Source organism: Cinclus cinclus, chromosome 3 (assembly GCF_963662255.1).
Source record: "Cinclus cinclus chromosome 3, bCinCin1.1, whole genome shotgun sequence".
In the NCBI taxonomy this organism is placed as follows: domain Eukaryota; kingdom Metazoa; phylum Chordata; class Aves; order Passeriformes; family Cinclidae; genus Cinclus; species Cinclus cinclus.
This window is the reverse complement of record NC_085048.1, coordinates 84,882,859-84,908,888: the sequence shown is the minus strand read 5'-3', so window position 1 is coordinate 84,908,888 and position 26,030 is coordinate 84,882,859. Positions and strand designations below refer to the sequence as shown.

General features: G+C 44.2%; 1 protein-coding gene across 1 annotated transcript in view; it reads right to left on the bottom strand.

Annotated features, from left to right (window-relative positions):
• PLB1 (phospholipase B1) overlaps window positions 1-12,619 on the bottom strand; it is a 75,735-nt gene extending 63,116 nt beyond the window's left edge. Inside the window, exons 1-11 of the mRNA XM_062489235.1 lie at window positions 12,568-12,619; window positions 9,032-9,069; window positions 7,834-7,897; window positions 7,314-7,372; window positions 5,836-5,867; window positions 4,928-4,971; window positions 3,891-3,975; window positions 3,351-3,402; window positions 2,115-2,201; window positions 1,575-1,637; window positions 207-289 (exon numbers count right to left, since the gene is read on the bottom strand). Of these exons, the coding sequence (XP_062345219.1) occupies window positions 207-289; window positions 1,575-1,637; window positions 2,115-2,201; window positions 3,351-3,402; window positions 3,891-3,975; window positions 4,928-4,971; window positions 5,836-5,867; window positions 7,314-7,372; window positions 7,834-7,897; window positions 9,032-9,069; window positions 12,568-12,616 (656 nt within the window). The 5' untranslated portion in view covers window positions 12,617-12,619. The remainder of the gene's footprint in view (window positions 1-206; window positions 290-1,574; window positions 1,638-2,114; window positions 2,202-3,350; window positions 3,403-3,890; window positions 3,976-4,927; window positions 4,972-5,835; window positions 5,868-7,313; window positions 7,373-7,833; window positions 7,898-9,031; window positions 9,070-12,567) is intronic.
• Window positions 12,620-26,030: the final 13,411 nt, after the last annotated feature.

Genomic DNA, 26,030 nt, shown 5'->3' with positions numbered 1-26,030 from the left:
TGTTGATAACAAACCAATGCTTTGGCTCTTGGTGAACAGTGCTTGTACAGCATCAAGGCTCTCTCTTTTTCCTTAACTCTGACCCAATATTTAAATATGCTGTCCAATTTGATAGGATTAAAAACACTAGCTTGTCAGTGCATATACGTAGCTATCTGTTGAACACCAGCAGGAGACAGTGACAAGAAGTTATAGAAACCTATTACCTGGCATTACTGTAATCTTGGCATGCAAGAGAGGTAGTCGTGAGCTCAGTGGAATCCACTAGATTTACAAAGGCCTTGGGAACCTGCAGTATTCAAGTAAAAATTATTCATGCTAGATTTGCAATTAAAGATCAGCAAGCAGCAATTATGGTAAATGACGTCTACAACTTCACATGTATTACCTCTGGCCTGGGATTCTGCCTACATAAAAATCAATTATCTAAGTCTTTGCCAATTCCATCCTGAACCCTGCTCCTATGCCTGCTATCTAGAATCATCATTTATTAAGTACTTGTGACCATGTTTTCGTGACTGAGACACAGCAATTCATTTTACATAACCAAAATGGCCACCAGCCAACTGAACTGAACTCAAATGAACTTGGGACTACCATTTTTGTGGCACCATAGCAATGCAAAGCTGGGCACAAAACATCCTGTATAACAGCACAAGCACTCATGTAACCCATCACACCTCTCCCCCATGCAGAAAGCAGCTTTTCATCTACATAATGATATTTCACTTTTACAAGTGCACGTAAACAGATTCTGGAAATAATAGTGGAGAGAATCTGAAGAGAACGTGTGGGTGTAATTTCTCTCATACACAACATTTGTTGAAGTCAGTTGGAGAAAAACGAGTGGTTGTGGTCTGATGCAACCAGACTGTAGCAGGTTTAGAATATGCTGTAGGCCTTCAATGTAGCAAAACAAAATTACTGGAAGATGCTATTGAAATAATCCAGTTAAACAGTTTATAGTCTGCTTTAGTAGTAATCTATCATCATCTAGTCTACTATCATTAGTAGACCAAGACACAGGGCAGAACATTTCCCAGAAACCATCCTGGATAAGCAGATAATTCTTAGCTCAGCCTGCTAGAAAAGCTTGAGAAAGGCTATGATTTTTAAATGAACACAAAGTAGGGAAAAAAAAGATCTATTTATACATATTTTAATGGATGTTTTCCCTAGTCTGTAAAAGTCACCACCAGGTAGTTAGCAGCCTGTACACTGCCTAGGTGCCCCACACCAATGACTAGATAATTTCACGGCCCTGTTAAACATAACTTTCAGACCTAGACAGATGTACTCCAATTTTCATAGAAATAATTTTTAAAATACCCAAAGATTGAGTGGTACATTAGCTTGTGTTGCAAAACACAGCAGTTACCCATCTATCCTTTCCATTTGAATACGTAAGCTTTTTTAAAATGAGAGTGAAACACTTAGTGAAAACAAACAGAGCCAGTGGGTTGAAATCTGGTGGTGTAAGTCATGTGAAGAGTGGTACAAGCCCAAGTCTAGTAGGGGAGACTGGAAAAACGCACAAAGGATTCAGCTAGTCAGGGTTGATGAATACATCTTACCTTCTCATACAAAAGGTCCAAGACAGCTGTAAGTTTTTCCAGGTTTTCTGATATACAGTCCTTCTGTAAATGAGATGAGAAAGGACATCAAAACTAGTAAAAACAGTTATCCATTTCCTAAATGTCACAAACTTTGTGTATTGATCTGTGTAGTGAAGGGTTACTCTATTCTAAATTCAGTCTTAGCCAGCAACAAGTAAATAACATGGGATCTAGTCTTATAATTTAACTACCTATAAATAGACAACTTGACATATAGTAAAAAAAAAAAAAAAAAAAGACAAGGATAGGGAAGAAAAATATACTTGAAGGTGGAAAACAGTTGTTCTACTAAGAAATCTCAGTCTAGGGATGGCAAATTAAGTGCAGATGTTTCTAAATATAAAACACATCATGTGCCAGGAGGTTACATCATTGGATAGAAGCATCCCAACATCCCAGACCTAACTACTCCTTTGGTTCCCTGTGTCAGAGAGCAGAGTATGGGAAAGTGTCTTAACTAGCTGCCTTGCCTGCTAAACCACCCCCCAAAGTGTTTACCAGTTCTGTGGAAGCATTGGAAGAACACAGCGTTTCAGGACTAAAAAATACTGTGATCAGTTTCCAGTCATTTTGGAAGTCCATCATCTGGGAGAAAAAAAATAAAGGAATAGGATAACAGGCGATCTATTTGCTATTTTTCTTTCTCAGACACAATTTTCTGTGGGTTCAAAACCAGTGAGACCAAGCAGTAATCCACAGCCCAACCCAGCCCAACTTGGTCCCTTCCATTTGACAAGCCATCCAGCTTTTCCTCAGAGGATACAGCAAACAGATGGTCAGGCATCAAGTGCTGCAATTAAAGCTGAACACACACCTACAAAAAGCTCAGGACAGAGCCTGAAATTGCTACTGCTGTAGGAAATTCTATTGCAAAAGATGGGCATGGACAGCTTAGCACAGAACTTGATACTGTCTCTTTCCACCACTGTTGCAACTTGCCAACAGGATTACTGTACATGAACTGATGAAAAAGGGGCCACAGTAGTGGGACAAAGACTGGATTACAAAATCTGAGGGCTACAGCCCTGCTCAGCTGTGCTGTGTTTATTAGGCAATGCTGTACAGTCCTAAAGAGCCTTGGTTAGAGTCACACAGTTCCACAAACATGCCTGCTAAATCCCTGTAGACCAAAGAGGCAAGAGCAGAATCGCCTTGACAATTACATTTTCCCATTGTTACAAGACTATTTTACAAAATAACATCATGGTTAAGAACAAATAAGAAATGAATGCTTAAAGCTCCAGGATGGGACCTAAAAAGCACTCAACCATGAGCAATAATTCAAGTTCTCACTAGCAGCAGCCAAAGCATATCTAGGTCTTCATTGTCCTTTTTGAAAATATATTCCTAAAAGACCAAAAAGGAACTGAACAGACAAATACTGAGAATTATTATTTTGGGTTGGCTTCTCAGAAACACTGGCACAGTTACAGAGTGTAGCTAGCAGAAGTCTCACATCTTCAGCCAACAGAAAGCAAACATACTGGCTTCCCTACCAAGCTCTTCAGCTGCTTGACAAAAGTAAAAAAGGTGGGATACTTTCAGAACAAAACTCTGCACTTGAAAAGCACAGAAATTATTCTTATTTACAACTCAAAGACTGAAGTCCGTTAACCTCAAGAAATGGCATTTTCTGTGTTGAAGCTATTTCTGAGTGCTGTTTAAGTATTAAACCACTTTTCTGCCTTTTTTCTGCTTCAACATTATGCTTTCTGAATTGTGCTTTAAACAAACCTGATCCACTTTCATGAGCTCCACTATTTCTTCAGCTTGATGCAGGAGGTCTCTGAAAAGCAGAAAGGAAGAGAGAATTTACAAAGGCATCAGTAAGGTTAAGGATTTGGCTGATTTTTACCATTGAATCAAGAAACATTTGAGGATTCAGGTTGGATTAATCTTTTCTCTCCTAAATGTGTTAGATTAGACAATTGATTGTGCTACCCAGAGAGCTTTGGGTGATTAACTCATATTCAGTTATTTGACTTTCAGACATGCACTTAGTTAAAAACAGCAGCTTGGTAGGCACACCTCAACTTCTGTTTGAGCCAAAAAATTTGTTTTGCAGCTATAGAGAGACCTGATGTTAACTCAGGTGATACAGACCCCAAATCAGGGCTTTGTTCCTCCTGATTCTGACGGGTGCCAACTGAGCCACAGCCTCTGCCAGCAGTGCACATACTCTGTGCCCAGTGAAGTACGCCAGCATCAAAGATTTCCATCCTTCCCCTTGCCAGCTGTACATCAACTGCCCAGCCAAGAGCCCCTCAGACTCACCTGGCTTGACTGTCTGGTGTCTCTCCCGCTGTGCCAGAGGGAGAGGACAGGTGTAGGACTGAGGGGTTGAAGGTGCTAATGAGAACTGAATGACACACATACAGGTTAGGTGATTTCTGCATGCAACAGACTGCTACTCTGCTGATTCATGAAACACAACGGAACTAAAACAGCACAAGAACACGTGAAGTCTGAGGATCTCTTGTATGCCCAAGCCCCTCTGCAGCTGTTTTTCTTGGTTTTGCTCCTCACCTTCTGAAACGAAGGCTTGATGTCTCAGTTTGCCTCCAAACTGAGGTAAAAAAATCCATCCCCATCTCATGTCAGCCACAAGTATTGTAGGTGGGCTTAAACAGAGGCAGCTGTGGAAATGAAACTGCTGGGAAAGGCTACCCAGGGAGACTCATAAAAAACTAATGAGTTGCCATGCTTTAAACCCCTTTTACAGGGAAACGGATGTTACACCAAAGAGTTAAGATACTAGGAAAATTACTTGGAGGGCACGACCCTGGAGCTATATATGATACGGCATTTCAGTGGGCATGAAAGTTTTACTTGCAATACCCTTTAAGCAAGTAAAGGCTGCCTTCAGAGACAGCCAGTAGGCAACAAATACCCAGATGTGGCACATCTACGGCAGTCCCAGTGTAAATCCTAAGCACGTGGCAGTTCTTGGCAGGCAAACCCACAGAAGATTTCACCAGGCCAGCATGGGCCACAAGCATGCACCAGGAGAGACTGTGTAGTGGGTACAAGAGGCCAAAAATCCCTGTAGGGCATTTAAGAATCTTGCAGCAGTCTCTCACACCCCTTCATCACTGCTGTTTGTCTACCCAGACAGTCTCTTCAAAGCCATCATGGACAAACCAAGCTGGCTGCACTCATGTGTCCCCACGTACACCATCCCTCAGACTTCCCTAACACCCCTTCAGTGTGCCTGTGCTGCACCTGCTCTGCAGCTCAGCAGAGCCCTGGAGCTCCTGCCAGCAAGCTGTTAAATTAATTTGCTGAAGTTTCAGTATGACAGCAAGACGCACCTGCTAAAGTTGCCACGCTTAGTTCAAGGAAGTTCTTTCCTGTGCTATAGAAAGGGAAGAGAAAACAGGAAGTTCCTGTTATTCCATTTCTCAAAGAAAATTTATATTTTCTTATTAGTTATGCTGCATCTCAGAGTGAAATTCATGGCAGCTGCTGCAAGTGAGAATGGGGCCTTTCTTTTCCCAAAACTGTCATGTCATCAGCTACTGCTGAGTAAGGATATAGTCTCATATCTCAATTTTTTGTGTCTCTGTATCCTCTGCATGTTGTAGTACTTGTGCTCGCTTATACATAGGTGTAAGTGATGCAGGGGCCTCTCCGAGTATACCCACATACAAGTGGACACAGATGTTTATGCAACCATAAAAAAAAGCTTAGCCTTTTAAGGTTTATCTGTGCAGCACTAAATCCTCATCTGGAATGCTGTGATTCAAAAGATCTGCACAGAGCCGCAGCTACAAGGTTTAGCCGTATGTTCACTCACTGATGTAGATCTGCTAAAGGGACATGGAAAAGGAAATGGGGTAAAGCTTGTCCATGAAGAACTGGGAATCATCCAAGCAGAGGACAGGGTATCTAGACTACTGGGTTCTTTCATAGCTCTGTTAAATCCCTGCTTTCTAATCTCTAACTAGCGATTATGATATTTACTGCCTAGGATTTATCACACAGCAATGGATTTTAATCAAGGGTATTGCCACCCTAAGATAATTCTATATCCTGCATAAGTATGAAAAATTTGTAACCAAAGGACAGAGAAAGTTTTAGTGTCTCTAAATCCTTTCTATTTTACATTGGCTTTCTCCTCCTCGGTATAAAACAATAAAAAATTGGGCCTAACTCCCCTATTGTGATACTACAGAGATTAGGATAATGAAACTTATAAAAGCTAACTATTAATTGTTACCTTTGAAGCAAATCCTCACCAGATCCTGGTGTCTGTGAACAAAGAAGCAATAAGAATAATATTAAGCAAAGTGTAAACTAGACCTACATATGTGGTTCCCCTACTGTATTTCAGTCCTGTTAGAGACAGCATTGTTTTCTACATACCCTTCTCCATTGTCTTGTAATCACTCACAGATTTAGATTATTTTCCAGAACATACCTATTACAGTGCATTTTCATCATCTGGTAATCCTCTCCTAGTTACTGCTTTCATTAATGATTTTTTTTTTTTTTTTTTTTTTGCACACAGCTTAAAATAGAATTTGATTAATTGAAATCAAATTCCATAAAACAAAATGCTATTCTAGACCAAATTTCTCTGGATTTCCCTCTTCTTCCTACTCCTTTTCAACAAGGGACATAACCTGAAATCATTTAGATAATTTACATAGATGGCACTTAGACAGAAGGATGTCTGTTAGAAAGGACATCAATAGAGGAACTCTCCTGATTTCTCAGAGTTTGACAAGGAGACAGTGACAGAGATGTTTGCTCTAGGAAAGCAAACATTCCTTAAAAGAAGACAATTTACATGTTTTTCTATGACACCCCCAGAAGCAACAAAGACACCAGCACAAAGAAGACTTGCTCCAAAGGGCTATGCATCTGATATGGGTGAAGCACCTTTGCATTCAGGACAATATTTTTTCAAAACAGAGAGAGGTACTCATAAGGACTCCAGAGCGCTGATTTTTCTAAAGGAAAACTATGATATATTGATGCGTACCATCTCAAATGGGAAAGTTGTTTTGTAATATGGAGGACTCTTTCCCATTTTTCACAGTTGCAATCTCTCCAATGGCTGTAATTTTTTGTTCTACAGTCATTTCAACACTTCCTCAAAGCTTGAGAATTGTGGTTAAATGCTTTTAATTGGGCCTCAAATCTGTTTCAGATATCCACTTTCAGCTATTAAGACAAATAGAGATCATCCAAATCTGACAACATTATTACAGGCAGAAGAACTTTACCCACTGAACTATACATCAGAAAGATTTCTTTATGATTCTTGTAGACCTTCTGCTTTCTAGGTAGGAAATTAGTTTCTACAGAAAACACTTGATGAGGTGGAAAATCTCCTGCATTTCTCAACAACTTGTATTTGTTCCAGTTTGAATTTTCCCAGCATCTTCTTCCAGTTATTCGATCTGTTATGCTCATTGTTAGGAAAATTCATGCACTCTAATCAAATGTCATGGTTCTCTGCAAGATGACTGTGATCACATTTCCTCCTGCACGAAGTCAGCTGGCTATTTTTAGACTCAGGGTACACTGAACAGCAGGTATTTCCAGTGTTTTTTTCACCAGAAGTCTTTGATGCTTGTGGGAAGATTGAAGTCCTGAACACCCTGAGACCCCAAACTACATCATCAGCTGACTTCATCATCACAACAGAGGAAATGGGTCACGTTCAGCACATTTCCCACTTGTACTTACTCTTTGCAAACTTCCTATTGCAGTGACTGCTTTAATGTCAGCTGGCCTTAGAGCATGAACTGCAGAAAACAACAGACTTCAGGTTACAAAAAAACCCCAAAACAGTAACCCTAAAAGAAAGTTACATTCACCAGTATAATACAACAAAGTTGGCTAAAATGGTAACAAGTCTATACTGATTGCTTTGATTTGAGGTATTAAACTAGTCAGAAAGCATGAGAAACTTTACTCAGGTGTTCAGTAAATACTTTGGGTGCTTAGAGGCACTGAAATGCTCAACCTCAAGCAAGAAAAGATAAACACTGCTGGGAATGATTTAAGTAATAGTGGCATCTCCAATCACCAGCTGAAGAAACAAAGGTAGAAAAATAATCACAAATGGAACAAAAACCTAAGGAGTTTATAGAGCCTAGCTCCACTTCAGTCAGTCCCATACATGCATCCCATCTGATTTCTGCCCCAGCCCATTCTCAAATCATTTTGTGAGGGAAAGCCTCTGCAGAGACTATCAAACACAAACCTGAAGATGAAGGGGTCTCAGGGAACATCGCCTGCTCACAAGAAAACTGCAAGCTTCTTAGAGCCTTAGACATAAATAAATATGGTTGATTGCTTAGATCTAACAAAGAAATGTGTGGAATGAGGGATCCATTCTCACACAGAACCAAGATTTTACTCATGTAAACAATTTCAAAGAACAATTACAGCTGTTAGAAATACACGGGTACACAGTTCTAGACAGCTGCATTTTCAGTTAACTCTTCTAGAACTTGACACTTTCTGGTTAGTTTTCTTACTGATTGCCACAGCACTGGGCCTGAGCAAACAATGAAATGTGCTAAACTGTCATATGAGCATCCTGTCACATCCATTGCTGCAGTGACTGCTTAATCTGGAAGAGGTCATAAGGACAGCTATTGCAGGCATCTCTGTGTGTCAAGGGGCAGCCGACTGACACAACAAAATGTTACATATCCAACATGCAACAGGAAAGGCAGAATGAACCAATTCCGGCTCTTTAACAACCCAGCCAGCTCTTTTACCTAGCCAGGTGATCAGAGAAGGCAAGGATGTGAGTGATGTTATTCACTCAGCATGAGACAGTTCAGTAGTAGTAGGAACATTGTTTAATGCCATCCTATATCCTTATGGTAGGCACAGCCCAACATCAAGTGCTTTAAAGGGACATGAAAGGCAAGCCTTGCCTCCCCAGGTGACTTGGCAAGGGGTTCCTTCATCACAATGACCACGAGGGGCTGGCTGTCTGACCATCACCAATACCTAAAGGTGCAATCTGTATAGTGACAAGGGCCACCAGGGTCCCTGCACACTCCCTAGTGCCCAGCTGGAGGACTTAGATGGTACAGACACTTTGCTCTGTTATAAAGCAAAGAAGACTTTAATCCTGTGTTTCTAAAAGAGCAACAGAGCATCTAGGAACAAGTGCTAACCACAAACGACCTACGTACAGGATATAACCTAATAACAAACATTGCTCGGAGAAAACCTCATTTCCTGATTATGTTCTATAATCTTGCAGCTGCACTATCACATTGCTGACTCATTGGCTTTGCATTTCTTCTTTGCAGAAGCAGTTTAGAACAACAAGCTAACAAGCTGTATTCTTTCTTCTCCTGCCTGCCTTAGAGGAAGCAACATCTTGATAGGTATTGAAAATAGGAAAAAAAAAACAAAAGAAAGTTGTACTCATATTTTACCTCTATTTTCCCATATTCTTCCTGATCATCTGCATTACCTTTAAAACATGAAAGAAAGAGTTATATTTTTTTACTTTTTTTCAAAAAATCTTTTTAAGGCTTAGTACACCTACAAGTGCAGAACCCAGAGAAGAGGCACCTTTATCATCTGCCCTACTTTCCAAAGACAAGGCTCATCTCAACAACCAAACATATTTTCTTTGATTTTGCTATATTAGAAAAAGATTTTCATTATTATAAGCAGGTGAGATCTCTTGAAATTAGTGGAATGCAATGAATTTATATCAACAGGTGATGAACTGCTTGTGGATCCCTTCAAACACCCCCATCCTCCACAGGCCATCCCTACTTGTTTTCCTCTTTAGCACATTTCATACACTGCTGTAGTCTTTGTCTGACTAAAATTAGAGTAGTTTGAATATGCACAAGGTGAAACTCCTTAGAAAGGAGCAATTCACATTAATCTATATCTACCACAGTCAGGGAGCAGCATGACACTGTTGTGAGTTTGCCATAGTGATACAGAGACAGCTGCAATTTCTTCTCTTAGTAGAGTTTTGGCAGACAAAATAGCCTGTGGAGCCAGGAGTTAGGCTGGTAGATGCTTCAGTAAACATTATTCTCTTTCCTTGAGCATACACTTGGATTTATACAAACAGATTTTGGTTTATTCTGAAATTTCCACAAAGATAACCACAAAGCCTAGGTCAGCTAAACTTCAAAACACCCTCTCAACTATTCTTACTTGCCCCACTAAAGCCATCCATCAGCATCCACCAAGCCTTATACAGAATTAGAATAATGGTCCTTTAATAGTCAGGAGCTATTTTTGGCATATTTAGCCCTGCTGAGCACTTCTGGCTTGTACACCTTTCTTTCCAGGTCAATGACAGAGTAATGAGCCATCTCGGCGCAGCAGGTGAGACATCCTTGGGTGTAGGGCAGCCAGCAGTGCTCATGCTGCAAGGAGATGTGCCTGGCATGGGCAGGGGGCTCTGGGCAGCCTCTGGGGACATGGGTACCTGTGCACACAGGTCAGTGCGGTGGCACAAAGCCACCACTGGGCAATAACCAGAACCCCAAATCTGTTTGGGATACTGGAGGCAAAAGCAATGAGTGACTTGCCTGCATCACACAAATCTACTGCAGGAACTCAGTATTTGAGAATAGCTCCTTAGGTTACATTGAGAGAGAAAGAGGATCTGGGACTCCTCAGGAAGCTGAAGGAACGGTTTTAATGTGTCAGACTGAAAGTTTATCTAGTCTATGATTCTGCCTCTGACAATATCCAAACACAGATGCCTAGGCAAAAAAAAAGGAAAATACAGTTATACTTCCATCTTCTATTCTCCCAACTATCCATACTACTGTGTTCCCCAAGCAAGCAATTACTTAATGTTGAAGAACTCTCTGCCATCTTTTTTTCCACAGATTTGCCTCTTTGTTTCTCTAATACTTTCACACTTTTGGCTTTCCCCAAGGCCTGTGACAAAAGGTGCTTCGTCACTCAAATACATGTTGGAAAAACATTATTCTCATTTGTTAATAACCTGGTTGTTTCCTTGTAGCTCTTGTAAAGTGTCTTTGTGCCCATGTTTCTGAAAAATGTGCCATTTTGCATGCACCTGTATGTCTTTATCATATACCGATCCCTTCTTTTCCAGGCTGAAGAGTCAGTTTCTTTGATTTCACGTTGAATTTTTTTCCTAAGTCTGACCACTTTCCCCCTTTATCCTCCTCCTAGGTTTTACCACATCTTTTTTGAAATGAAAAATCCAGACTACTGTCAAGATGCAGGTGAACCATGGCCCTGTACACAGCAGCAGCAATGTTGTTTTTATGCTGGTCTCTCACTAACTCCTGAAATAACTTCTCTCTGACTATCACTAGCACTGATGTCTTCAGACACTTGTGTTCTGGGGTCAAGCAGTATCTATTCAGAGTTCACCATAGCACACACATGGATAAGAGTAATATATAAGGAGAAAACTTTGTCTAACTTTTCATTCTGAACATCTGAAAAGCTTTGCATCTGCAAGTTAGAATCCACCCTTACCCAGATCACTTCTGAATATGTGCAGAGCCCACATCCCAACACAGATCAATATGAGCATCACAGTTAATAAAACGGACAAGTTCATATTTCCACTTGGCTCGTTCCCTTGGGTGGATATCATCTAGTCCTGGCAGTTCTTTTACTATTTGTCATCAGTTTGTTCAAGGACTTGGTCGTTCTTTCTCTCATCCCCTGTGCTGAAAGGCTTGCAGTGCAAGGCCTTTTTAAAACTGTTATGCAAGGACACCAAAATAAAAAAAAATTGTTAGGCTTCAGCCTTCTTTTATACATCAGTCAGTCCTACAGACTCCATGTTTCAGAAGAATTTGAAGAAGGATTTATCGGCTTTTATTCCTTCAACAATGATTCATTGTTTCTCTTCAGATTAATTTTTGGCTTGGCTCATTAAATTTTAACCTCTTTAATTTTCTTTGTTTTGGATTTCCACTTTCTTTAGGATGACTTTTTAAATTCCTGCTACTCCCACTATTATAGTTACTCCCTTACTACACCATTGAATAATTCTAACTTGTATTATCAATTTTCTTGACATAAAAAGAAGTATTTTTCAGATAATTCCCCCAACATTTGAGACAAGGATTCTAACTCCCTCCTCCCTTGGTCTTACAGTTAATCTGTTTCAACAAACTATTTTTATAGGCTGCTATCAATCAACATCTTTTTTTCTGGATAAAGTTTTCAGAGGATCTGCAAGCACTGTGCATCTTTTTCCCTAAATTAAAAAGCTCAGATGTGATAACTTTTTCTGATTACTTCAGGAACCAAAACCTCCTAATAGTTTATTATTTATCAGAGCACCTTATAATCCTCTGAAGATAGTGACCATCACAGCCTACTGCTAAGGTTAAACATTATTACTAGTTGTCATTATTTTCTTGCAGGCAGAGACCTGAAGCACAGAGCCAATAAAGCCAAAGCGTACACATCATTTTCACTCTTAAGCACCTACAGAACTGTCATTGGCACCAAACATGGACTTTAGACACCCAATCTAAGGAACAAGGGCTCCCCCCTACCCTGAATATTTCAGAAACCTGAACAATGCCTGGAATGCTAGGATTCTGACTAACCATTCACAGATTCAGAAGATTATTTCTATCACTGAAAAGAAGATTATCATAGTTACTAATTCAGAGAAAAACTATTTCTTGCTTGAATTTCTGCACCATTTTGGCACAGATCTCACTGCTAGTCTAATTATTTGGTGATGTTTCTCTCACGAGAATGCCTCAGTGCCTAAGACACAGTCTGTCCCCAGAACAGTGCAAACCAATGCACACATCTTCATAAAAAAATTATCAAATGTACCCAAAACTTCATTTAAGATCACAGCTTTACTCACAGATTTCCTTCATCCTGCTTCCAAAACTCCTGCTATACACCCACCTTGAGACAACTAAAAATAGAGGTTACCAAATAGTGTGCAATGCAAATTTTCAAAGGGCTTTCCAAAACTTACCTTCTGAGGACAGCAACCAAAGGAACAGCATACCTAACAATAGCTTCATGGTAACCACCTCTGTGAGCTGATAATCCTGGAGTGCTGTGTGTTAGTTGTTAAGGCTGAAAAGAAAGAAATTCTTTTCCTTTTTCTCCTTTATATCTTAAAAGTTGATAACTCAGCAGCCATAAAACTCATTAGCTTCTACCTTTGGAAAGCAAAGTGACGATGATATCTCATTTCATTGCCCATCCAAGGGTCAAAAGAAGGGGCACAGTTTCTCTACTTGTTCAGACAGAGCTGGCCATTTTTCAGGGGAATTCTCAGCAATTCTAAGGGACCCAGATCACATGAGTCAGCTTCCAGCAGGGGTCAAGGCTCTTCCAGGCAATACATAACACATTAGTTTGCCACTAGCCTGGCTCTGCCAGGCAGGGAAGGAGCCTCTGCTCCTGAGGCAACTGAAGCCTATGTAGCAGCCACACCTATCCAAAGAGGAAGGTTGTGCTCTTCTTTGTCTCCTACCCTACCTGTGCTCCGTTCTTGCCTTCAACCAGACTCATGCTGTGCCTGTTTCCTCTTCCACTAGTTCCTCTTCTGGCAGATCTTCCTTCACTGGGTTGTGCCTCACCGGTATTTGCCCAGACAGAACAGTGCCAGACAAGCGGGATCAGTAACTCTGCCCTCACACTGCACAGGTCTCCAAGCCCCTTGCTGGGACATTACTACAGTAGCACAGTCACTTCTGCAGAGTCAAAGAGTGTGCAGAAATGCCAGCTAGACTGTGATACACACTCCCCAGTGAGACTACCACTATTCCTCAACTACAGAATCAGGGTTTGACCTCTGAAGAGCAGCCTGCTGCCCTCACATGAAACAGCAGGGTGACCTTTGGTTCTCTTCTGAGCCCACGGACACCCAGAGAGAGCTCCTACATGAATAATGGGAGTCTGCTTAAGTAAAGAGCCTTAAATGTTTAAATAAACCACTAACATACACAACTCAGGCAGTATAACCCTTCCTTCAAAGGGGTTTTTGTTTATTTTGGCTTTCTGTTGTTTCATGACAGAAACTTGACATTTTTTGAAGGAGCACATTGGAGGTAGATCTTGTGCTCATTTCACTTTTCAAAAACCAGGACTGCTATATTAATTCTGAACATGAACAGCTATTGTTCATGGCAACATGCAAGGAGAAATGTACACAGACAGGAGAAAGCATTCCTCCGCCCCCTGAATCTCCACCCTCAACTCAGCAAAAACACACCAGCACAAGGGGCTGCTCATCTCAGACACAGCTGCATGCTCCAGACTGAAAGGGATGAGTTCATTCTGCTTGGGGGTCTTATACCTGGAATAGTTTGACACCCAAACCCCTTTAACCAGTAAGGTAATGAATGAAAAGTTAAAATCTTACTTACTGTCAGGGTGCAGCACCATACCAGCAAGCCCTGTCTGGGCTGAGCTGCAGTGGAACTCCCAAGCACTTGGTCAGAATGAGGGAGGTCAAGTGAGGCTTGTCAGAACCTCATCACCTCTCAGTCAAGGTGGCATTGCAGAGTCTCAGCATGGATGAGAGTTACTTTTGGTGGGTTAAGTCATTGCATACAAGGGTTTGCGGCTGCTTCACTGCTCAAGGGAAAGCTCTCACTATCAAAAGTCTGAGAACCAGACTTCTTGAAGACCTCAAAGTGTTTAAAATCCCAGAAAGCCTCTTCTTCATTGTACACCAAGCAAAACATGAAAAGGAAGGTAGCATTAATTCATTCATTTGCCATAAAGCACAGATCCAAGACTAAGTTTAGCCTTTAAACACTGACATGCTCCAGAAGCAAAACAACATTAACTTCAAGGCTTGTAAATCTCTTGTAAACACTCCTTCCCACCACCAAAGCATCAAAATAGCTCCTAGACTGAAAAGCAAATAACAAGCGGCAGCAAAGATCAAAAAAAGTTCGCAAAAGGGAGAAGAGAGAATTTTCTATTAGATATAGAAGGTGTCAGAGACAAATTAAAGCTTTTACATTACTGCAAGGGCAAAGCTAGGTGCAGCTACAGAAGGCAAGGAGAGTTCCAAACCTTAGACCAACCCTCAGCTGATGGTATTTAGGAAAACCCTAGGGAACTGCATCCATGTAGCTGATTACCTAATGATCAACACAGAACACTTGCTGCTGTTCAAGTGGGACAAGGAGTTAGCTAGGCCTGGAAGTTAACCCTGCCTGAACTGTGTGAGTCTTCTTGTCACTTGCCCTGGATGGAGAGGGTTCATAACACAACTGGCACAGAAGAGCTCTGCGTGGGATTTGGTGGTGAAAAGCAGAAGTTTTGTGCCTTGGCATGTTCTCGAGCAAAGGACCTGCTTCACAAGTCTACACCAAACAGTACAAAACACCACAAAAATAGTCAAGTCCCAGTTACAGTTTTAAAGCCAGCAACATCCAAACAGATGCCCAAACACAGGTAGTAAAGCATATTAGCCAAACTCTCTGGTTCATTGCTACATTTTTAGGTAACTTATAATATACCTAAAGCTTTGCTTTTCATACCTCTTAGGGCAACCATAGCTGGGAAAACCATGGGATTGTTTTTAGCTCATCTTTAAGTTTTTTTCCTTACCTCCTCTGTTAAAGAGAGCTTTTTCTGGCATTTCTTCTATCTATACAGAACACCAAAACCCAAAAACTCTTTCAACCTAAGTCTTTGCCTATAAGACCACTGTTATAAAACACAAATAATGAAGGTATGGCTGCATATTAAAAGAAGAAAAACCCCAACAATAAAAGCAGGCCAAAAAATCTCCACAGCACTCAACCACTCATAATTAAACCCAAGATGTTTGTGCTTGTACTGAGTAAGATAGGGAGGTGGCTTATTCAGTTGCCAATAAGCTGAGCCCATATATCAGTGGATAATGTAATTGCATCCACAAAGCTATCACATGACACTGGCAGAGCAGAGGACTTCTTGTGAAAATACAAAGCAGAGCGAGTTTCCATTTCATTTGAAGATAGGCTCTATCTGCAACCTGTCACTGCTTCAGCTAATCCTACTGCCTTGACAAGACATTAGATCTTGAATTTTGTACTTAGGAAGTATATCCCTGAATTACTCCATCTATGAGGCATCCATCTGTGACATGACATTGCTACAAGAACGTTAAGAATAAATCATATACAACAACAAGACATGTCATGTGTCCTTGTGATGTTGTGCCACTGCCTCCTCTTGCTGTGACTCACACTGCTGGTAAATTTAGTGCACACTCTGGACCTAAACAGAAGATCTTCCTCCACAGGGGAGCTCAGACATGCAGCAGAGGGTGAGGAGATCAAGTAAGGCCAGGGGCAGCCAGGGACATGAATCATCTGGCGGCAGGAGAGCTGCACAGATCGAAGGAAGCTGCTACCACCTGCTGGAGGGACTGCAAATCCTCCAGGGAAAGGAAGAACACGCACATCAACGCGGAACTGGAAAGTACCAGCCTGTGGATGGTCAGATTACTGACACTGGGCAAAAGGCTTAGTGCATTCCTTTAAAAAACTCGGGCTTTTGGAGTTGCAGGCAAGAAGGATTTAAATAATTTCTAAAATGGCTTTAAAAAGAAATCTTGTTAAAAAATAGTGCAACCACAAGGCCTCTAACACACTTCCCTAAATTTTTCCAAGCTCAGCACATGGTTGGACTCTTGACTTCTATAGTTAGGATCTGCATAGCTGCTATAGAGACCTAAGCTGTGGCAGTAAGTATATAAATAAGCAAGGTTACCACTGCAATTAGACCCATTTTGGATGAGCCATGAAGCAGTGTTCTCCTGCAAGCACCTACTAGTAGCTGAAGGCAGCAACATAACAACAAAAACTCTGATCCAATGTTAATAATTGAATGAAACTTGAAATTTCTTCCTTGTGCCTTAAGTAGAGCACAACCTCCCACATAGTTTGTTTGATTGCTTGCTGAGGGCTCAAGCCCTTTAGCCAATCATCTGTGGCTGGCACCAAAGTACAGCCTAAAGTCCATCTCCACAGACTGCTCGGTGCTGCTGAGAGGCTGGTGGTGTCCAGCCTGCCTTTGCAGCTTGTGTATCTGCCACAGGTCCCTCCCTCAATCCCTGTCGTCTGTCACAAAAAACATGGTGTGCCCTTCGCAGCAAAAGCTGGAACTGCTTCTCACTGCCTATTCTAGCAGCTTCTGGGCCTGATGCAGGCAAGCTGCAGATCATGCCACAGGCTGAAATCCCTGGGGCAGGAGCTCCTGAAACCTGATAGCTGCAAGGCTGCTGAGGACTCTGAACAGCCAGAGAACAGCAGAAGCCAAGATTTAAAGATCCTCTGCTGAAGACTCTTTCTACTGACTTTTCTGTATTGTGATGATTAGTTTGAGTCTCTAAGCAGCAAGAAGCTGGGGACCAGATACTTCCTGTGGCCTCCTCAGTTGGCCCCTTGGTTATCAAATGAGGAGATAAAGCCCATTTCTGGGGAGCCCTGTTTACAGCCACAGACTTGAAAGGGTTCACGAGCACTACCACAGCCTTGAGAAAGCAGTGCTGGCAGGAAGGCAGATAGAAAAGGGAAGTAGTCTGCCTGCCTCTGATAGACAGTGATGGCATTCAGTGGCAGGCACCAGAAAATATGTGCTCCCTTCCCGTGTCCCTGGGTGAGTTCGTTGATGCTCACATGCAAAGTACCTAATTCTCAAAGATTTGCATGGAAATCAGGCACCTAAATAAACACCACTATGAATTGAAGGAGTCTCAAAGCACTGTGGTTCTCTTTAAAATGAAAACATGAGTATTCCCTTTCTCCCAATCTTTTCCATTAAGCTATAAAATTCCCAAACCAGTGCCAGCTTTTGGCTGTTTGTATTCACGCCACAAAGGGGCTCTGTTTTAAGCCAGAGCTGCAATTGCAGCAGCCTGTGTGGGAAGCTCCTGACTCTCCTGTGCTCTCTGAAGCTCTTCTCACATTAATGTGCAACATATACACCCTGTGGGGTCAACCTGTCTAGGTGCCACAGTGTCCCAGACTTGCTAGTCCATCTATGCACATCCTAAAATCCTCTGTTTACCTAACTCCCTCGCAGAAGTTTGTTTCTCAGCCTATCTTTACTCAGCGTCAAAAATCATATTCCTTTGACCTCAGTGAGCCAGCAATGTGCTATATTCTTTTTGCATCATTAATACTTGTGCTGCTCTTGAAAAAGAGAAGACTATCAAGTGGCAGCACAGTGATTGAGAGGGGGAGAGAAGGTAAGGCTGCTTTTCCTCCTATGGGATGTGACTGTTTGACTTTTGGGGCTGCATTTGCACCAAACTCTTTAGAGACTTTTACACTCCACAACCCTCAGGGTTGCTCAGTTTTCATCCATTAGTAGTAGAAGCTCCTGGAGCCAGAAGGATGTGGCTTGGTGTGCTCCCTTCACACAACACAAACTGTGGCAAACACGTCCTCCCATCCTAGTGTTCACCACCTATGCAATGCTCTGATCTGCTCTCACCTGCTTTATGGCTAAGAGAGCCAAACATGGGCTGTCCAGGTGCTCTGTGTCTTCTTGCTCACCAGTTCTTCCATCCAACGAGTGGAACTGCACTGAACCAAGCCTATGGGTAATATATCCAGTGCTTAAGAGAAGTGGGCTGAAAGGCCTTTGGACACAGACTCACTTATTTTACTAAGGGACCGTGCAAGGGCAAGCAGCTGAAGCCTTCTGTAACTGTGAAGAGGTGCTTAAAGAAACTAAATTTCCTTTTGTGAGGCAAAGAAATCACAGGAGATCAGCAAATACCATCGAGTCAATCTTAAACCCAAAGTCACACAGAGCTCAGCATTCCAGAAAGGGAAGTAAGTATGGGCATAAAATAAATAGGAGGGGTGAGCACACAGAAACTACAGAAGCCGGACTGGACTAGAAATATTTACAGTGCAGGGCAGAAAGAGGTATCAGTGCTCTGGCTGGAGCACATGGCCAGTTGGCCTGAGTGACAAACCGCGTGTGGAAGGCCACGCCTGCTTTAGCCAGCTGTAGCTCTCACAGCTGCCACCAGAGGACACCAAATTCCTATATTTTCACTCCTGAACACAAGGAGTATCCTGACCCTTCGCCCGAGAGTGGGGGGGAAATGTCACGGCCGTGGAGCTGTACCTCCAGTCCTTAGGATGAGAAGTCCAGGCCAGGGAATTATTGATGTCACCTGCGTTTGTCCAGGTATACCATCACATCCTCCCTCTCAGTCAGAAGCCAATTCCAAGCTTGCGTATTTTCAGTGACTGCGTGCTTTGAAGACCAGAAATAATACAGAAAATAACAGTGATTCAAACCAACACTAGATGATCAGAGACCAAAAGCCACTGCCAGCTGAACAGATGCTCTTATCCCATATTTCCATTGAAAGAGCCTTCCAAAATTCACAGCTCTGCCAGGCTTCATCCTGACATTTCAGCAGAATATTGCAAGAATGCCATCAAGTGCTAGAGGCCTTTGTTTTTAAGATGGAAAGGCTGGAACCAGCTATGGGTGCAGGCATGGGCCTGTCCATAGGATTTTCTGAACAATTAATGTGCGCGGTATTATTTCAAGTGATCTCAATAAATTGCAAAAACTGCTCAGAATGAACTGGATAAAATTCAATAAAAACACAGCAAACTACTATGATTGGGAAGGAGAAATTAAGTGCACAAATGGATGATTTGGAATAATTGGTTAAGCAGCAGTACTACACAAAAGGATCTGGAGGAATTAAGAGTGGATCATACAATGACTCAACAGTATACTGCAGTTGCAACAAAAAACATTTCTTTCGGGATATATTAATGGAGGGTCATAAGTATGCCACAGAAAGTCATAAGTCTGTTTTACTCCAAAAGAGTGCTCAGTAATGCTAAGCTTTCTGCCAAATTTGGGGCACTAGCAGTTTCAGAAAGACAGAGTTAGAGCAGACCAGCCAGCCCAACAGAATGCTTAAGGAACTTTAAGGAAAGCTGGATGTGCTAGGGGATGTTTTCTAGGGAGAAAAAGAGAAGAGTGAGGATGGCTGCTCTGATCTCAAGGGGCTGTTCCAGCCAGCAGCAATAACCATGCATCTGTTTTCCGTGGCGGCTCAGAAGAAAGATAGGCAGAGGTGCCCCAGACCAGTGTGGAACAAAGGCAGACACCAAACCTGGGATTAGTCTGGGTTTCATCTCAGCAGGCATCTCTGTTTTTCTTACATAAGAGGGAAGGTATGCAGGTGGGGGACGGGAGGGGTCACGAGTTTTGATGTGACTGTCAGTGACAACGTGGAAACTTGCTTTCAGGTGAGGAATGGTCCTTTTAACACAACAAAGCGGCACACCCACGAGTGCATACACAGACCCCACCTACTGGAGCCTGCTTCCACAGGGTTGTTTGTACTGCAAGCAAAGGAGAAAATAAAGACAGTAAAGACTGGAGATTGAGCTTGTTTTTTGCCCATTCCTCCCCCAGGCCTTTCTATTATACTATTAATAATATAGCAAGGCTGTTCACACATTACTGCTTTCTGTGGCTCCTGGGGACCTCCGAGGTCCTGCTAATATCACTGCTGTAAGATTCCCAGCCCTTAAACCTGGTTTCCACCAAGCACCTATATAAATTTGGGCATGTCCCCACTCAGCAAAGCCTTAAGCCTACGCCTACATTTAAGCACAAGTTTCAGAGTGTGTGTTCCATGGTTTCTGCAAACAAGGCCTTTACCTTAAAAAGCATAGATAAAACAACTTTTCATTTAGTTAAGCTCAAAGGCTCCCCTCAAACTCCTTGAATCTATCTCCTCTCTGACACTGAAAGAGATGCCTTGCATAAGAAGACTCCTTTGCTTCCTCTCTGCTGTAATTCTTCAGCTCTTCCCTGCTTCAGGGCACGTACCTCTAGGGACAGATGAAATCTGTTCCTGTTTGTTACTGTGCAAAGCTAGATCTCAGCAGTAGTGATAAAGGCCCTTGCACATCCTAGCTTGCTTTCTGATACTTCCCTTTTCTCTGGAATTCATACTCCTCACCCGCCCTTGCTCCCTTCCCCCTTCCCTGTTTGCTCATACTTCTGGAAAGATGACTGAAGGCTAACCAATGAGTAAGACACTGCTGCACGTCATCGCCTGTCTGCTGCAAGAAGGGGTGAACAAGTTCGTTTGTCCACAGGTTAAAGTGAGGTTGCCATCCTAACAAGGAGCATGTAATTGGGAGACCAAGCAGTGGGAAACTTGCCCTCTCTTCTCTCTCGTCTGGAGCTTTTAATTTCTCTTGTTTTCTTCATTGCGTACAGCACTTTATGCCTGCACAGCATCTTTCAAGTGAGGATCTCAAAGGACTTCACAGACCTTAATTAAACCTCATAAATCCCTAATTGATAGATGAAAATTCTGAGTCACAAAAAGGTGAAGTGATGCGCTCATGGTGAAACAGTGAGTCAGTTGCAGAGCTTGGAGCAGGGCTATGGTGATCCCAATCCAGTACTCAGCATCTTCCTCACTTGCCAGTCTTCACAGAAGACTTGGAGAGTGAGTTCAACAGCTGCCTGATGCAGCTCCCTGTGGCCATTCAGCCCCTGATGGGGAACAACCAACAGCGGCATTTGGTGCTGGGGCACCAGACCGGCTAAGGGTGGAGACTGGTTGTAGGAATACTGCATTATCTGGGAACAGCCCCAACCATCCCACTCCCCACTGACTGTGACCCTGAAGCCAGCCTGGAGCCCATGGCTCAGTTAATGGCTATTTCCAAGTCCCGAGGGGGCAGCCACCAGTCCCTTCACCCTCCCCACACGGCGGCCCGGCAAGGGAAGGGCCCGTAGAAGCAATGCTATTATCCCTACCATGGACCCACAGGGACACAGCGCACCGTGTGCCCTGGGAGCCAGGCGGGCACCCAGCCAGCTCCTGGCTGTCAGCTAGCCTCGGGCAAGTCCCTTCATTTTCCCCGTTTCCCTCCCAGGCCTTTGTCTCCCATCCACAGCATGTAGGCTCGGCAGGGCCGGGACCCTCCCGGCTGGGCGTTTGCACGGAGCGGCCCTGTCCGAGTCTGGCTGGGCTGGCAGGACAGCACAGCCCTGCCCATCCCTCCTCGGTGCCGCGGAGCCGGTCCCTCTTGGTGGACATCGTCCCAGTCTGCTTTCCAATTATAGCATTGCACGGCTGCGACTGTGTTTAATTGTCTGCGTTTTATAAACACTAAACGGCCTTGGCTGACGCCCGAGTTAATGATCCCCTGCAGAAGCGACTTTGGCCGGCCGGCTCCCAGCTGGGCCCTCACCACGCCCACCAGAAAGGGTCAATTAAAAAAAAAAAAAAAAATGGGAGAGAATAAAAACATAGAAACATGACTTAAAAGATGATGATGCACCTGAGGAAATGACACATCTCCCCTCCTGTCTGTCAGCGAGCTGTGATGCCGCTGCTGAGCTGGGCTTTCCTGAAAACCTCGAACAGCAGCGCCTCTGCTCCTCAAACCCACCTGCCTGCTGCGGCAGAACCAGCTGCCCACACCTCAGCACCCTTTCTCAACATCCCACCGACCGCCTCAGTCAGGGCCCGACAAGGGCAGAAGCCCTGTATCAGGACAAACAGATCAGTTCCGTGTCAAACCTACGTCTCTTTCCTCCAGGTTTTCCCCTCACTTAATAACCAGCAAAGGGAAGAAACCCAGTCGTGGGTTTCAACAACTCACCTCAAAAATGCAAACAGAATGAAAACCCCTAGAGTAAATAGGCAATGCTTTTATGTTAATGCAAGAGTCATTGACAGCATCAAAACAAAGGGAAAATCTCTGGGTCAAATTTGCAAATGATGTAAATAAGCCTGTGAGTTTCAGCGAGGGGCACAGACTGGCGTACAGTATGTATTTAAGTATATGTGCTGCCCTCTTTCCCCTCCACTACCACATCCCAACTCAGTGGCACGATGGACACTGGAAGGGGAGCAGATGACAGACACCTGAATAGGATTTGTCATATCACTCCTAAAGCTCAGCATTTCTATTTTAAAAAAGAAAGAAAAAAAAAAAAACAATGAAAAACCCAAACAGGGCGAGTGCACAGCTGCAAGGCGGCTTGGGTAATTGTGCAATGCTGGGAACTCTTAGGTAGTTAATAATTATACTCAACCTTCGGTCTAGTTCCTAACAACACCCCTAGGCGTGTCGCTCTTACAGAATAAGGGCACACGCCCTGCTGTGTCTCCTTGCTTAACAGGAACACAAAGTACAGTAGTAGGAGGTGTTTCCTTGAACTCTGAACAATTGGACATTTAAGGATTAATTACTGTTAAGGAGCTTTGGACTGGCAAACACACTAACTCAGCTCTTGGCTGCGTCTCCCAGCCAAGTTCTCTCAGTCATCCTAATTAGACATTCTGATACCATCTTTAATTATATGATCTCACATGCTATATTTTTTTCTTTTTCTTCTTTTCTTCCCCCCCCCCCCTCCCTTCTTACCCTGAACCCCTGTCTCCTGCAGCACTCCGAGAGGGCAGAGCACGGAGGGGTGAATTGGCGGTGAGGAAGGCGCCCAGCTGGGAGTCGCTCCCCCCCAATTCTCTCAGTGCAGCAGCAAGACCATGCACTGTTGGGACCCGAGGCGATCGGGACCCAAGATCCCCACACTGCTGAAAACACCCCAGGTCTTTCACAAGAGGGAGGAAAGCACTGAGCCTGCCACAGCTCCCTCAGTGGGCAAGACGGGACGTATACTGTATTTGTCAGTATTGACTGGAGCCTGGCTGGAATAATCGTGCGCCGAGCGATATCCCGCACCAGGCGCGGCGAATGTGTGTGCGAGCGCATGTATATATGCACATTTTCTCTCCTGTACACACCTTGATCTTATTGAAACAACAGGAGGAGCACATTGCATATTATTAATGTTTTTCACCTTTGTAAACATTGCATGGCTCGGGTGCTGCTCCTGCGCCCCAACACGCAGCACCCAGTGGCGCTGTGGGCCTGGCACCCTCCCATCCTCCTTGACCCAGGGCCTGCCAAAAGCTGCTGAAGCTGCTCCGCATTCAAGCTGATCCTGTCGGACTGTAACATCCTTCCTAGGAAGAGATCCAGCTAGGTCCGAGAGTCAGGATGCAACATCACCTTTATTTCTGTGCGCTGTCATTAGCTGCCCATGCTCCAGCAGCCCCCCTTCCCCAGATGCAGGGAGGGAAGTTTTGGGCTGCGTGCTTTCGGCTAAAACGCTGCTCTGCTGAGCTGGAAACTCGGTATACCCTGAGGTCAGCCGAGGTTCACTAAGCTAGGGAACTCCTTAAATGGTATAGTCTGAAAAGCCGGGCCGTCGCCCTTTGTTTTCGCAAGCAGCACAGGGACAAATGGGCGACCCTTTCCTTAAATCCTGGATTCCCAGCGTTGTGTGAACGTGGGGGCAAAGAGGCAGCTGCTCCCTGCTTTTCCCAGCGCCCGCCTGCTCTCTGGAAATGGCTCCAAGATCCACCCCTGCCTCTACCTGCCAGAAGAACTGGTTGGCCTCAGCCGGGAGGGTGCGCAGCTCCCGTGCTCGCCCCATGCTCCTGGGCTGGCGAGCCTGGCACATATCCTGGCACACATCCTGGCAGGGTCTCTGCCCTACCCCTCCTGCTCCAGGATCCGGGCATAAGCAGCCACTTCATCACCTCTTCCAAAATCAGGGGGTAGGAAAGGAGCCCTGGCTGCCCCACAGGCACCCCACAGTACCCCACAAAGGGAGGAGTCCTCCCGGCTCCTAAGCAGGCGTTCCTTGCTGATTCAGAGTCAACATAATGGGGCTGAGATGGCGCCATTGATCCTGCTGGGCAGGCGGAGCCGCTATATGGTAGGGATTAGAAATGACTTTCTTCCCCATGGCACTGGGTCACAGGATTTAGCCTTTGTACAGCCCCACAGTAGAAACAGTATAGCTCCCTCCTTGCCACCAGAAACGTGCCTATGAAGCTGCCACTGGTTCTGGGGAACAGAGAAATAGCAAGAGCTGCACAAAAAAAAAAAAAAAATAAGAGTTGTAGCCATGTGGGAAAAGAAAACCAGAATTGGAACCAGATAGTCACCAGGGGTGGAAGATAGACCTACCCTACTAAGGCAGCCAGCCATACTGTCAGGAGGCCCTTCAGTCTTCTAGGACAGGCGGCCCTATGCACTCAGGGACCTCCTCTAGCCAGGTACATCATGGAGGACCTAGAGATGCCAAGACCTTCACTATATAGCTCCTGCTTCGCGCCACCACAGGACAGCCTTGCTGCTTGTAGCCTGGGAACAGCCTGGCCACAGGTGACTGCAGTTCCAGCAAACCCCTCATCTCCACCAGGATAACAAGGACAGGGGGAGGATGATCATCACTCTAGGATGTGCACCCATCCCAGCTGCAGGTGCTGACAGAAGAGGACACCCAAGGTCAAGGGAAGCACCTGAAGCTGATGTTTTTAAGGCATCACTCTCCTTTCCTATTCCCTCCCTTTTACCACAGGCAATGTCACAGGCAGATCTTCATTTCCTCAGCTGCCAGAAGCTGAGAATGTAATTAGATACCAGTATGGCCTCAGAACACTGCTCAGAGCAGAGATTTAATCACAGTCCCTGTGGCTCACAAACACGGTGTTCAATTGGCACTACAAAAGGCAGCCAACGTCTCCCATCACCCCTGTGACCTGTAGCAGCCAGGGAGGAGTGAAGGGTTGCAGCCTTTAAAGTCAACATCAGCCTAGTACAAAGGCTGTGGCAACCAATTCCTGAGGCATGAGGCTGTGGTGCTGCTCCTTGCTGGTCCTGATGGCCTGCCTGAAGCTCTGGCTTTGAGGGGTCAGAGCAGGTCTGTGCCTCGCTAGACTGCAGGGCAGTCTTACATGTGGAGGGCTCATGAGCTCACCTTTCCCCTAGATTATTCATGGGCCTCTGGCATGTGGGCCTTTAAAGCCCACAGGCTGGTGTCTGTTGCTCTACCCTCATTAACACGAAACAAACAGTTTCAAAACTAAATCGAAGTACATTTCAGAGCAGTAATATGATGTAAGCACTTCAAACAGGAATTAGTGAGTTAGAGCATCCAGTGCTTGAATAGCTTGAGCTACCCAAGGAAAAGAAGTGACCTATTTCCTCCCTTTGCCCAGACTCAGCATCCCCTGCTGTGGTGGTTCACATCGGTAATCACCAGCAGGAGTGTGTGTCATCATTAGGAGCCACTGATGAATTTGCCTGAGTCTGGGGTCCCCAACCAGGATTACAGAAATGGGGCAGGGGGCCAGAGGGAACTCTTTGCTCAATTAATGGATTATGCCTGACCCATGAGCTCACCTAGGATCATCAGCCGTAGATTCTTATTTATCCTTCCAGGGAACTTGAAAAATTACTTTTGTCTGAGAGGGGAAAAAGACTAGGAGAGCCTGCAAAAGGCAAATAGGCAACAGTTCCTGGCACTGCCTGTGGACTTGCAGAGAGTCATCTGTGGGATGTAGGATCTAGATCACAACCATGTAAGGCCTGTCTCCCTCTCTTCCTC